Raw genomic sequence first — 14255 nt, 5'->3', positions numbered from 1 at the left:
TAGGACAACTCATGAACGATGCAATGTTGTCAGCAACGGGACCCGGAAGGGGGGGCATATCGCCAAGAGCATACACACTTACCGATACACACTTACCGATGCTGGCAGTGACGAGTGACGGCAGGGAAGCAGGGGCAGCATGGCACTCACTGGCAATGTCGCGGTGCAGGTCCGACTGAGGATGTCACTGACAACATGCAGGAGCGACATAGTGCATACACACCAGACAATATCATGAATGAGGCGTATGAATCATGCACATCATACATGATAACGTCTAGTGTGTACGAACCCTTAATACTGTCATTATATATGTGCTATGGATCACTATTAGTATGACCGTGATATATGTGCTATGGATCACTATTAGTATTACCGTGATATATGTGCTATGGATCACTATTAGTATTACTGTGATATATGTGCTATGGATCACTATTAGTATTACCGTGATATATGTGCTATGGATCACTATTAGTATTACTGTGATATATGTGCTATGGATCACTATTAGTATTGCCATGATATATGTGCTGGGGAATACTACAAATTTTGTTACAATATACAGTATGTATAGATGAAAGAGCTGAATTCAACAATTGGTACATCAGTAAGTTTCTTCCTACCAGGCATTAGTGGTCTGGCATTGAATATAATACCTTATTACCCATGTTTGTGTGAGGAATTAACTAAGCTCTGTGGGACTTTATTTAAGTAGTCAGATTTACTAGTGACTTTCATGGCTCATTAACACCTAACTACTGTTAATTTGTGTTTCAGTTAACACCTGAAAATCACCATAAAAGCATGGAACATGCATAAAAATGCATCACTATAATGTAACTAAAGCATGTGTTAGTATATTCATACATTTTAACCATGTACAGCAGTGACCGGCAACCTCATACACTTCGGGGGCCACACATTACCCTTAATCTCACTAGTAAGCTACATTCATATATTTAATCAATGAAAGAGACACCTACAGGTCGAGTATCCCTTATCCAAAATGCTTGGGACCAGAGGTATTTTGGATATCAGATTTTTCCGTATTTTGGAATAATTGCATACCATAATGATATATCATGGTGATGGGACCTAAATCTAAGCACAGAATGCATTTATGTTACATATACACCTTATACACACAGCCTGAAGGTCATTTTAGCCAATATTTTTTATAGTTTTGTGCATTAAACAAAGTGTGTGTGCATTCACACAATTCATTTATGTTTCATATACACCTTATACACACAGCCTGCAGGTCATTTAATACAATATATTTAATAACTGTGTGTATTAAACAAAGTTTGTGTACATTGAGCCATCAAAAAACAAAAGTTTCACTATCTCACTCTCACTCAAAAAGTCCGTATTTCGGAATATTCCGTATTTCGGATATTTGGGTATGGGATACTCAACCTGTATATGTAATAAGATATCTGCAGCCCTTTTAAACAAGCCATTATAAGCAGTGGCAGCTGCTGCTCCTGGGCTACAGCGCCAATCACACAGTGCATGGGAGGAGCACATATAAACATACGTGTTATGCTGTATGTAATATATGTGCTGGCTGGTTACCCCGGGGATCGGCAGCGCTGTGTGTATAACAATCGCCACTGCACCTGCGACTCAGCGTTAGGCTTCTCTTCTCCTTCCACTGTAAGGCCGCCCCCAGACTCCTGTGAAACTAGCCAATGGGAGTCTGGGGGCGGTCTTATAGTGGAAGGAGTAGAGAAGCCTAATGCTGAGTCCCACAATATTCACTTTTTTTTTCTTTTTTTTACCCAATTCTACTTAAAGTGTACATTAAGGTGTTCATTACATATTTGACACTATTGTGCATAATGTATATCATTTTATGTGTTTTCTAAAACAGGTTCTGGATTCCCAGGCACACACGCCACATCATACCCTGCCTAAATACAGAATGAGAATATGGCCGCCAAGAAGCTTCCTGCCGGCCCTGACAGCCTGCGGCGATTTAACAGAGAGAGCCTTGCAAAAATAGAAAAGCGAATTGAAGAAGAGCAGATCCGGAAAGCTAAGCAGATTGAAGTGCTTGATGAAGATATACTAAAGCCTAACAATGGCCTAGAAGTTGGAAAAAATCTACCACTTATATATGGTGATCCCCCATCAGAACTGATTGGTGTGCCCCTAGAGGATCTGGATCCTTTCTATGGAAACCAAAAGGTACAGTAACTGTTTGAAAGAATATATCACATCTCCCTGCAAATAGTCACGTGTATCAATACTAGTCCTATATAACTTACAGTTACATGCATGGTAATACTTGAGCTTTTTAAACTATATTTGATGGGATTTATTCCGGTTGGTTTGCAGATTCTGCTAAAAAGAAGAATCTGCAATCCATTCTTTCGCATGCAGGGGGCCACCCATTGCAGGGCAAGGCTGCCCGGCATGCTGACCAGGCCGCCCAGCAGCTGCGACTGCAGTCACAGCAACTGTGGACGACCCCCTGCTCCCGCAGCCCGGCTTTTTTTCCATTGAGGCAGCTGTGTGTGATGTCACGTAGCCGCCACGAAACCGCCAACGACCGGCCAACATTTTCCCCGCGCCACCCCTGGAATGGTCCGTTGCCACCCCGGCCCACCCCGCAAACACCTCTACCTGTCAATCAGGTGCAGGCATTCACAGCCAACGCATTGGCTGGGCTGCACACTGGGGCCGGCGCATACGCATTGCGGCCAGTCACAGGGAAATTCCGGTTGCATCGCTTAGCCCCCTATATTAGGAAATGAATGCACACATTTGCATTTATTTGTGAATTATGGGCATGATTTAGAGTTTGGAGTGAATGCAGCTAGAATGTCCAGTTTTGTACCTTGGCAAAACCATGTTGCATTACAGGAGGACAAATCTGAAATGTGTTCAAGTGCCTATGTACTAAGCCTTGGAGAGAGATAAAGTACTAACCAATCAGCTCCTAACTGCCATGTTATACAGATGGAGCCATGCTAATCGTGGGTCCATCTGTGCCTGGGCGTGCCCACCGCAGCGTCTGGGCCGCATACGCGTCCATGACGCGCACATGCCCCATTCACTACAATGGGATTGTCTCTGTGCTTGCCCGTATCGAGGCTAGGCGCTGGATCGCCTAGTCCCGCCAGGAGTGCACGTCTGAGATGGAGCCGCACTAGATGAGTGCGGCTCCATCTGTAGGCTGTGTTTGAAAAGTGACAGGAGCTTGCTGGCTGGTATGTTATCGGTACTAAAATGACTTTGTTCAAGTGTTGATTCCTTTAAAAGTCAAGTAGTACACGCTGACAACTGTTCAAGATGAAAAATTACAAGGATAAAAATGTGGCTGAATCTATGGATTAGATGCTCTTTTTTTACATAAAGGGATTCCTTAAAGAACGTCTGCCTGAGACTCCTGTAGACAAATGTCTTCTGGATTGTGCCCATGGAGCTGCAAATGAGAATATCTGTATAGAAATGTCCTCCACAAAATGGCCATGGAGGAGACTGAAAAAACTGACACTATGGTTGAACAAATACATAGGAACACAAGGAAGCATCGCGTGACGGTTATTGCTAAAACCAAGCTGGTGAAAGGACCGCTGATGTCCGCAGGGGGAAGAGCCATGTCAGCAGGGGGAGGAGCCATGCCCGAACAAGGTACCTGAAATGTTCCCTCACGGGCTCGCTTAGTTCGCCACGCTTCGGGCTCGAGCGTAGAAAAACTGCTGCTGGCCTAGCCCCTCCCCCTGGTGATGTGGCTCCTCCCCCTGGTGTCAGAGGTCCTTTCTCCAACTTGGTTCTAGCATCTACCATCGCGGGACAGCATTAGGTCTGCAGGATCATGGCAGACAAAGTAGCACATTGGGAAGCTTCATCTGAAATTGGTGAGGCAGGGCTATGGTATCTCATACCTCCCAACTATCCTGATTTTCGTGGAACAGTCATGATTTCTTGGGACTGTCCCGCTGTCGCACCCGTGGGCTGAAGTGTCCCACGGTGGGAGGTTCAGTTGGGAGGCTCCTGTCACTCACTGCTCTGCTGTAGAGCAGCAGTGAATAGGTGCTGTGCGCACAGCATCTATTTACAGAGACAAAAGGGTCTGGGGCATCATCATGCCAGGAGCTCACAGAGCGCTGGCCATGCCCCCACGGTGACAGAAAATGGGGGCGTGGCTTGCAAGCAGGGCATTTCCACGAAGCCATGACCCTTTTGCCAAGGTCACATCCCCTTTTTGTGCAGGCGCGGTTTCACCAAGCAGAAGTCCTGCGTCCTACTTATTGAAAGTTGGGAGGTATGGTATCTATATGTGTGAGAGGGAGGTGGCTGGGGTATACAGTATGTGTGTCAGAAGGCGGTGGATGGGGCAAGCTGGGGTATATGTGTGAGAGGGAAGTGGTTGGGGTATATGTGTGTGAGGGAGGTGGAGCTGCCATGTGGGTATTTATGTATCATTATGAGGTGGATGAGGCTAGGGTATCTATCAGAGCCGGATTAAGGGGGGGGTCCCGGGGATACGTACCCCGGGCCCCCCTTTCCAAAAGGGCCCCCTGCCACACCACAGATCGGATCTCTCTTCAATCCGATCTGCGGTGCTGCGCTCACGAGCCCCGGCTCCCCGCTGCCCTGTCCCTCCTCCTCCTTCAGTTCAGCGTGCGGCGCGCCAATGACTGAGCCGCAGGCTTGCTGAGCCGGACAGCAATTGGACAGCTGAGCCGTCACTCAGCTGCGCTGACTACAGCTCTAAGAAGAGTGCTCTAACAGCTGTAGTCAGGGCAGCTGAGCGACGGCTCAGCTGTCCAATTGCTGTCCGGCTCAGCAAGCCTGCGGCTCAGTCATTGGCGCGCCGCACGCTGAACTGAAGGAGGAGGGATTCTTAGCGATGTGGATATATATATATATATATATATATATATATATATAATTAATTTTTTTAGTCCATGGGGGCCCCCTGCTCTTTAGTGCCCCAGGCCTCCCTGGGCCTTAATCCGGCTCTGGTATCTATATGTGTGAGAAGCAGGTGGATGGGACAGGAGCATATATGTGTGAGAGGTAGGTGGCTGGGGTATACTGTATGTGTGTGTGATGGAGGTGTCTGGGGCAAGGCTGTGTGTGTGTATATATATATATATATATATTATATATATATATATATATATATATATATATATATATATATATATATGTGTGTGTGAGAGATAAGTGGGTGAGGGAGGAGCATATATGTGTGAGAGGTAGGTGGCTGGGGTATACTGTATGTGTGTATGATGGAGGTGGCTGGGGCAAGGCTGGGTATGTATGTGTGAGAGATGGGTCGGTGAGGGAGGAGCATATATGTATGAGAGATAGGTGGCTGGGGTATACTGTATGTGTGTGTGATGGAGGTGGCTGGGGCAGGGCTGGGTATATGTGTGTGAGAGGGAGGTGGTTGGGTTTTATATACAGTATGTGTGTGTATGTATAACTGAGGTGGAGCTGCCATGAGCGTATTTATGTATCATACTGAGGTGTTTGAGGCTTTATAACACCCACCCACACAGCCCAAACTTTGCATTTTTTTTTTAACTGGTTTATGTACCAATCTATGCCCCACCTCCAATGTAGCTCCACCCATAATATCCTCAGCTCTACCCCCCAGGAGGTGCCCTGCCTATTTTGTCAGTCCCATGCCCCACAATTTCTGATGGCTGTCCTGGAGCTGACGTCTGCTTTCAATTGCCCCATAGCTGCATTTAGCTCAGTATTGAATGTTTCTTTTCAAGTTTTTTTCATGAGGTTTACTAGATTGTAATAAGAGTCTGAGTGCTCTTCTGCCTCTGAGACTGTGTAGAACATTGAGAGAATGACATATGATTTTCTACATCTTCTTTTACCTATTTAAGCCCCTTTGGGACAGTGGCCCTCATTCCGAGTTGTTCGCTCGCTAGCTGCTTTCAGCAGCATTGCACACGCTAGGCCGCCGCCCTCTGGGAGTGTATCTTAGCTTAGCAGAATAGCGAACGAAAGATTAGCAGAATTGCTACTAAATATTTTCTTACAGTTTCTGAGTAGCTCCAGACCTACTAACAGATTGCGATCAGTTCAGTCCGTTTAGTTCCTGGTTTGACGTCACAAACACGCCCTGCGTTCGGCCAGCCACTCCCCCGTTTCTCCAGACACTCCCGCGTTTTTACCTGACACGCCTGCGTTTTTTAGCACACTCCCGGAAAACGCTCAGTTACCACCCCGAAACGCCCCTTTCCTGTCAATCACTCACCGATCAGCAGTGCTACTGAAAAGCGCCGCACGAACAGCAAAACTGTTACGTTTTTAGTTAAATAACTAAGCGCATGCGCCCTGCGTACCATGCGCATGCGCATTTAGCAACAAATCGCAGCATAGCGAAAATGGGCAACGAGCGAACAACTCGGAATGACCACCAGTATGCGAATATTGGATTACTGTTTTAACATTGTTTCAGTTTCTTACTACAACTTTGATAACATGAGGAGTGGTAGCTTCAGAGGTGGGGCTGTAGCACAGGGGAGCCACAGCAACTGCTTGTGAGTCCCGAAGATGATGTTTGGTAGTGTTTGGGGCGGCAGTTGGTGTGGCTCCCCTATTTAAAATTTGGACTGCGCTGTAGCCCCGCCTCTGTAGCTGCCACTGCAGGATAGGAATCCAAATGATTATAGAGGAAATAGACAAAATAATAATGTGTGCGGGGAGCTGAATCACATAGTGAAGATGGATACCACTGTGCTGAAAAAAGCTAAACTTTCCACGCTGCAGTGCTATCAAGGGGAGATGTTAATGCTATGCACCTAATGTGGACTGAATATGTAATGTTGTGCACAGTAGGTTTACATTTACACATTTTTAATACCTGTTACAGGTACAGTAGCTATGGCAGAACAGTGTCTGGTGATTGCAGCACCACAGAACCTATGAAGCAGTGAAAAGAGTGGAGAAGAAGTTGCCTATATCAGTGGTTCTCAAGCTCAGTCCTCAGGACCCCAAACATCTGACATTTTCCAGGTCACCTAGCAGGTGCACAGGTGTATTTATTACTCACTGACACACTTTAAAAGATCCACAGGTGGAGCTAATTATTTCACTTATAATTATGGGGTCTAGTCATGTAGCAGTGAAAAGAGTGGAGAAACAGACCAGTGGAAAAGTTGCCACTGGTCTCTGGCAACCAATCAGCATCCTCCTTACATTTTATAGAATGTACTTGATAAAAGCTTCCTTCAAAGCTGATTGGTTGCTGTGGGCAACTTCTCCACTGGTTCTTTTCTCCACTCTTTTCACTGCTTCATGGATAGGCTGTGTTGGATCCTGAGGACTGTGGGGCAGAAGTATTATCCTGGAGAAGGGATAAAGAAGTGATAAAGCAGTGATAAGTGCAAGGTGATAACGCACCAGCCAATCAGCTCCAATATGTAAATTTACAGTTAGGAGCTGACTGGCTGGTGCGTTATCACCTTGCACTTATCACTGCTTTATCACTTCTCCAGGCTTAATACATCTGCCCCCGAGTTTGAGAATCTATGGCCTATAGAAGCTTTGAAGTGGCATTTTTCAAGTACATTCTATAAAGTGGTCAGTAGAAGCTGATGGGCACCTTCTCCACTGGTCCTTTTCTTTGCTCATTTCACTGCTTGATACAAAAGTAATTCAAATACTGTGCAATGTTTTTATGCAAACTATCTTGTTAATGGATGACACTACTGCACAGTTGTAGAAATGTTTTACAAACAGCTGTTTTAAAAGCATTGAATGTTCACTTTAAGCTTCTGTTCTCCTGTTAAACTTACCAACTCGTAGCATGAATCTCAAATGGAGAGAATGAAAGTGACAGTTCAGAGGGTATTTGCCTCTTCCAAACTGTTCACTTTCAAGTACTGTAGCTGCCATTTATTGTTGCACTGCCCTCCCTCCATCTAAATTCCTTGACAACCTTGCTTCCTGGCTCCCCCACTTCCTCTCAGACCTTCCCTCCCTCATCTTAGGTGACTTCAATATCCCTATTGATGACGCTAGAGAACCCTTTGCCTCCAAACTCCCTACCCTCACTTGGTCTCTCCCAATGGACCTACTCACCTTCCCATGTGAGTAGCCACTCACTTGATCTGGTCTTCACTCACTACTGTGATATTTCAGATTACACCAACTCCCTAATCTCACTCTCTGATAACTTATTCCTCACCCCTTCTCCACCTCTGCCTCCCAAGACTACCATGACTAAGTGTAACCTTGAGGCTATTGACACCGTATTCTTATCCTTCCTGCTCAACTCACTTCTCTCCCCAATTATCTGTCCTGTCCTGAACAAGCCATTTCCCTCTACAATACCTCCGTAGCTTCTGCTCTTGACTGTGTTGCTCTGGCAATCCCTACATACCCACAGTGGCGCCATAAGGAAAGGGGAGCGGGTACTAATTGGCCGGGCTTCTTGGAGGGGCCTGATGGGGTCTGCTGTGGTGGGTCCAGTGAGGCTGCTGCTAATGACTGCCGCAGTCTCCTCTGCAGTAGGGAGGGGGAGCGATTGCACTGATTGTGCCCCCCTCCTGGATCTTTCCCTGGGTAAGAGACACATGCAGCCCCCTTGTGCAAGCCTTTAATGCATTGCAGCACATAAACAGTAATTTACAAAGTTTTTGTTGTTGTTTTTTATAAAAGGGGCATGGCCACACCTCCATGAATAGACCATGCCCTCTGCATTGCCGAGGCCTGGGCAAGCCCTGCTCACCCTCGCAGTTCCACACTTCAACCCTGGCACTCTACAGGCACCAGATACCAGCAAAAGTACTCACGAACCGCCGAGCAACAGTGCAGGAAGTCACACTCCTATGCAGACTTCCTCCTTTTTAAATGTATGCTCCCAACCTGCCTCTCTAAAAAGTCTTATTTCAAGAACTTTATCTCCTCCCGATCCTCAATCCCTCTGTAGTTTATCTGCCATTTTCAACTCCTTCGTCTGTCCCCCCTCGCCTCCTCACTCTCTGTCCTTGACTTAGACACCTACTTCACATGTAAAATTGACTCCATACATCAGGACATCACATTCAAACAGCCCTTCAGCACCCTACTCCCATCCATCTTACCAATTCTGATATATTTCTCCCCTGTATCTGGAGATGTAGTCATGACACTCATCCAGTCCTCCCTACCTTTCATTGCATTGGTATATGATCCCAGCGGTCGGGATCCCAGCAGTTAGAATGCTGATGCCGGGATCCTGGCCACCAGAATGCCGTCAGAGGGGCGAGTGCAATGAAGTGGGAATAGTCCTAGCGCAGCTGCTGGCATTCTGGCGTCCGGGATCCCGGCGTCCGTATTCAGACTGCCGGGATCCCGACCGCCGGGATCATAACTACATCTTCTTTCATCCCCCCCTTAACCCTATCTCCGCCCGCCTCCTCCTCTATCTGTCTCCTATTGCCTGTTCCCATCCTGCCCATGTCTTTAATCTCTCCTTTACATCAGGCATTGTCCCTTCCTCATTCAAACATGCCCTTGTGTCCCCCATTCTTAAAAAAAACCTATCCTTGATCTTAACATTCTTTACAACTGCTGGCCTATATATTCCTCCCATTTGCCTCCAAAGTCTTTGTGCGTATTGTCTACAACTGCCTTACCACTTTTCTGTCCTCCAATTCCCTGCTTGACCCATTTCAGTCTGGCTCCACTCCACTGAAACTGCCTTCAAGAATGTCAGCAATCCCATTCTTGCTGACAAATCCAAGGACCACTACTCTGCTTATTCTTATCAATCTTCTCTGCTGCTTTTTGATACTTTGGACCACCCTCTCTTCCTGCACATCTTTCACTCCCTCGTAATGTGTGATACTGCCCTCTCCTGGCTGTCCTTTTTTTCTGACCACTTTTTTCCATCTCCTCTCATGACTCTACTTACACTAACAGTAGGTGTCCCCCAAGGTTCTGTTCTGGGTCCTCCCTTATTCAACCTTTTATATGTCCTCTCTTCGAGAGCTGATTAGCTCTTTTGGTCTCCAATATCACCTCTATGATGATGACACTCAGATCTACCTCTTCTACCCTGACCTTTCCCCCTCTTTCACACTAGTATCTACTGTGTTTCTGCTATTTCCTCCTGGATGTACCAGTTCTTTCTTAAACTTAACATGTCTAAGACTGAGCTGTCCCTCTTCCCACTCTTCCACAGAACCTCAGACCTCACTCTTTCATGATCTATTGACAGCCCAATCATCTCCTGTAGACCCCAAGTGTTTTGCAGTTATACTTGACTCTTCCCTCTTATTCAAACCACGCATTCAGTACCTCTCACAGTGCTACTGTTTCCATCTCAGAAATATTTCTAGTATCAGACCTTTTCTAACCCTGGAGGCAACTAAGACCATTATCCACTCACTCTCATATACATATTGGAAGACTGTAACCTCCATTTAATTGGCCACCCAGACTTTCACCTCTCTCTACTCAATTTGTCCTTAATCCTGCTGCTTGACTCCTCTTCCTCTCCAAACGTACTATAGCTGCTTGCCAACTCCTACATGCCCTACACTGGCTCCCCTTACCCTTCAGAACCCAATTCAAGCTTCTCATACTCACTTACATAGTCCTCACCCAATCCTCTCCCATTTACATACCTGACCTTATCTCACTTCACACTTCCACCAGCACACTTCACTCCTCATATGCATGCTACATCTCCTGCCTACTGATGACTTCTTCCCACTTCCACCTCCAAGATTTCACCCGTGCTGCCCCCTACTTTTGGAATTCACTCCATATCAAACTCTCCACCTCTCTTCAAAACTTTAAATGGGCTATCAAGACCCACTTTGTCATCAATGCCATCCAGCTCTCATCCTAGCCCACTGCACCTTGCTCCTTCACTGTCCACCCATCTGTGTGCCCCTCACCTCTAGATGTAAGCTATTACAAGCAGGTCCCTCTTCTCTCAAAAGCTTCCCCTTCCCTTACTTTTATTATAATTTACTCAAAACTCCCTACAATGGCATTTAACCCTTGGTTTCTGCTACTCTGCTGCTTATTTCAGTGTATGATCGATGACAAAGAAATGTTTATAAACCATGTTTTATTCTGTATTGTTTTGTACAGTACAGTTTTCTTGTTTAACTCATTTATTTATGCACTTTGTAAGGCGCTGTGGAACCCTTATGGTGTCATATAAATGGTGATGATGATAATAATAATAATAATAATAATAGTACTTTCTGAAAGAGTCTGTGTGAGCCATTAAAAGTATCTTATTTAGGGAGGGAGCCATTTGTGTCACACAGACACAGGTTATAACATATTAATTGAGCATTTGGTTGTTCATTTGCTCTGGGTGATAGTAGTATTAATCTTTTTGTATTCCTGTATATTTAAGTTTTAAGAGATGTCTTTAAATAGGGAAGGAGATCATTTTCTGTTAAGTCAAAGTGCTTTTTAAATACTCCAAAGTTTAACTAAATTAACAGATTGGTGTTAATTGAGTTTTAATTAGAGATGTGCGCCGGACACTTTTCGGGTTTTGGGCTTTGGTTTAGGATCTGGATCTCCGTTCGTGTTTTGGATCTAGATTGGTTATGCCAAAACCACCCTTTCGGGTTTTGGTTTTGGATCTAGATTTTGACAAAAACATAAAAACAGCTAAAATCACAGAATTTGGGGGTATTTTTGATCCTACAGTATTATTAACCTCAATAACATTCATTTCCACTCATTTCCAGTCTATTCTGAACTCCTCACACCTCACAATATTGTTTTTAGGCCAAAAGGTAGCACTGAGGTAGCTGGATGACTAAGCTAAGCGACCCAAGTGGGTGGCACAAACACCTGGCCCATCTAGGAGTGGCACTGCAGTGGCAGACAGGATGGCAGTTTTAAAAACTAGGCCCCAAAGAGCACATAATGCAAAGGAAAAAAAAGGTGCAAGATGGAAATGTCCTTGGGCCCTTCCACCCACCCCTATGTTGTTTAAACAGGACATGCACAGTTTAATAAACTGCGACAGGTGGTCCCCCTGGAAAAAAGCTTACCAAGTTCTCCAAATCATAGCTAGCTACAAACATACCATCTCCATATTTGATGACTTTTCACATTATGAGAAAAGGCAAGAGGAAGAGGACAGTGCCAAGAAGGTGATTAAAAATTAGAGTGGCACACGCAATCAGGAACACCACAGAGCCTTTCACCGCCACTACTATATTGGTGTGGAACAGAAAGGACTTTAACTAAGCAAATATATAATTACCACATTACTGGACAAACTGAAAAACTAGGGCCAAAGCCTCTGAATTTGTACCCGCTTCTCCATTTTCAGGGATTAAGTTATGCTCTGATTTAATGCTGGGATGCAAATAAACTGGTGTATACCACAGGATCAAGCTTGGATATTTTTCCATCCACTGAGTCTGGAGACTTATTTTGTGAAAATCTCATGGGTTTCTTTTTTTCCATTTTTTTTATTGCATTTTTATTTACATATTTTGCGGCAGATGCCTTATTTTCATTTTTCACAGCTCCCAGTTACATGCATGTGAGCATACCTGTGTGTCCCAGTTACACACGTGAGCATACCTGTGTGTCTTGTTTATTTTATTCATATTTTATTTTTTAATAAAGCAGCCCCTTAGATGTTTTAGCAGTCTCTCGTGAGCCCCCACAGCAGCCACGGATCGGGCAAGTTGAGTTTGGGTGGTCTCAGTACAGTACTAAGCAGGACTGTGCAGTGAATTTTTTGGTATTCAGCTCCTGCCCTAGTGGAGCTTACCACTCTAGTCGAAACTCATTTCATATTACAACTAGGACTGTGAGAGGAAGCAATGCTAACCTCTGTGCCAACAGCATGCCTCAGCCTGGCAAACCAGACATCTTCCTGGCTGTAAGCCACCATGAGACTCTATACTGGGCCCTTATTCAGTAACTGTTTGCGCCTCACAGGAGCTCCTGGCCCATCTAGTGCTGCAGTGCAATGGAAAGCTGATGCAATGCAAGATCACTGAAACTCTGTTTTTCTAACACCGCAAGGTCTTGTGATAACTCTACGCAGCCCTTACATTGTACAATTATTAGGGAAAATATTTACAAAATAAAGGAAAAGAATCCTGTACAACAAATGCGCATCTTGGGCCTAATTCAGCAAGGATCGCAAAGCTGCAAAAATCTCAGAAAATGCAGAAAATCTCAAAATCTGCACCATATACCACAAAACCTGAGAAAAAAATGCAATTTCTGAGACAAAGCCAAATCTGCGTATGCACTACGAAAAGTAGGTGTGTAGGGGGCGTACTAAAGGGCTGGACTCGCAAAAACTACGAGCAGGGGCGTGTTGTGGGGCATGTTGTGGGTGTATGCTGATGTTCGGTGGGCGGTGAATACACAATTTTTACAACTGATCGCACATTTATGGTGTGCAGTTTCTGAGTGACTACAGGTCTACCTTAAAAACTGCACAAGCTGACCTCAGTTGTAGAATGTACGATATATACTGCAATCATTGCTTCATTACACCCAGCTGAAGAAGCTCACACCTCAGACCACAAATCACTTTATTCAGCTGTATTGAAACTTCTAAACATGTAAGGGAGCTTTAAACTATGTAACACTTATTTCTAAACAATAGTTTAGTAACCTAATTGTTTTTACACTTACTAACAATCGAGGTTTGACAACCACACTATTTTTAAAAGCAAATGTTAATTAACATTTCCAAGCATTTTGTTTTGTAGGTTCTACTTAATGTCTTTTAGGTTCCTAACAGTTTTTTAATGCTTTTTAAGCAACTAACACGTTTTTTGTTAACAAAACATACCCACATACATTTGGTTATTTATTTCTTTATTTTTTTTATACCGCTACACATACAAACATATGTTCAATAACAGCAACACCATTTTTTGGGGGGCCCGGAAAGTAGGTAGTGCAATATTTGAGGTTAAAACACAGTTGTTTGCAAAAATTGCAACATCAGAAACATGTAAGCAAAAAAATGCAAATTTTTAATTTTTACAATCCTTACTGAATTGTCCCCCTTGTAAATAATCCCAAAATGTGGAACATTAATAATAAATCAAAATTAAGGTTGACTAATTGGAGCCATTCATTTGAATCCCTAACATGAAATAATTAAGAAGAACCTCTCTCTAATGCTGGGTACACAGTGCACACTAGAAGATATATCTACTAGAGATGAGAGGGTTCAGACAGAGCACCCCTGGAATTATATGGCAGATATATAGACATAGGTGTGTTTGGAAAATCTAGTTTTCTCCGGCAGTTGCCAGAGAAAA

At 44.5% G+C, this 14255-nt stretch overlaps 1 protein-coding gene across 2 annotated transcripts in view; it reads left to right on the top strand.

The window, feature by feature from the left end:
- Positions 1 to 14255, top strand: part of SCN4A (sodium voltage-gated channel alpha subunit 4) — a 275899-nt gene that overhangs the window by 107854 nt on the left and 153790 nt on the right. The window contains exons 1-2 of one of the 2 annotated variants that reach the window (XM_063959466.1): positions 2112 to 2196; positions 6860 to 7014. Coding sequence is in view for 1 of the 2 variants with exons in the window: in XM_063959465.1 (XP_063815535.1) it covers positions 1939 to 2196 (258 nt within the window). In the remaining variant the exon portion in view is untranslated. Of the gene's footprint in view, positions 1 to 1879; positions 2197 to 6859; positions 7015 to 14255 lie in introns of those variants that run through there. The other variant, XM_063959465.1, reaches the window with a different exon arrangement.

The sequence above is a fragment of the Pseudophryne corroboree genome, chromosome 3, assembly GCF_028390025.1.
Source record: "Pseudophryne corroboree isolate aPseCor3 chromosome 3, aPseCor3.hap2, whole genome shotgun sequence".
Lineage (NCBI taxonomy): Eukaryota > Metazoa > Chordata > Amphibia > Anura > Myobatrachidae > Pseudophryne > Pseudophryne corroboree.
Note: the sequence above shows the minus strand (reverse complement) of the source record. Positions and strands in the feature narration are given on the sequence as shown.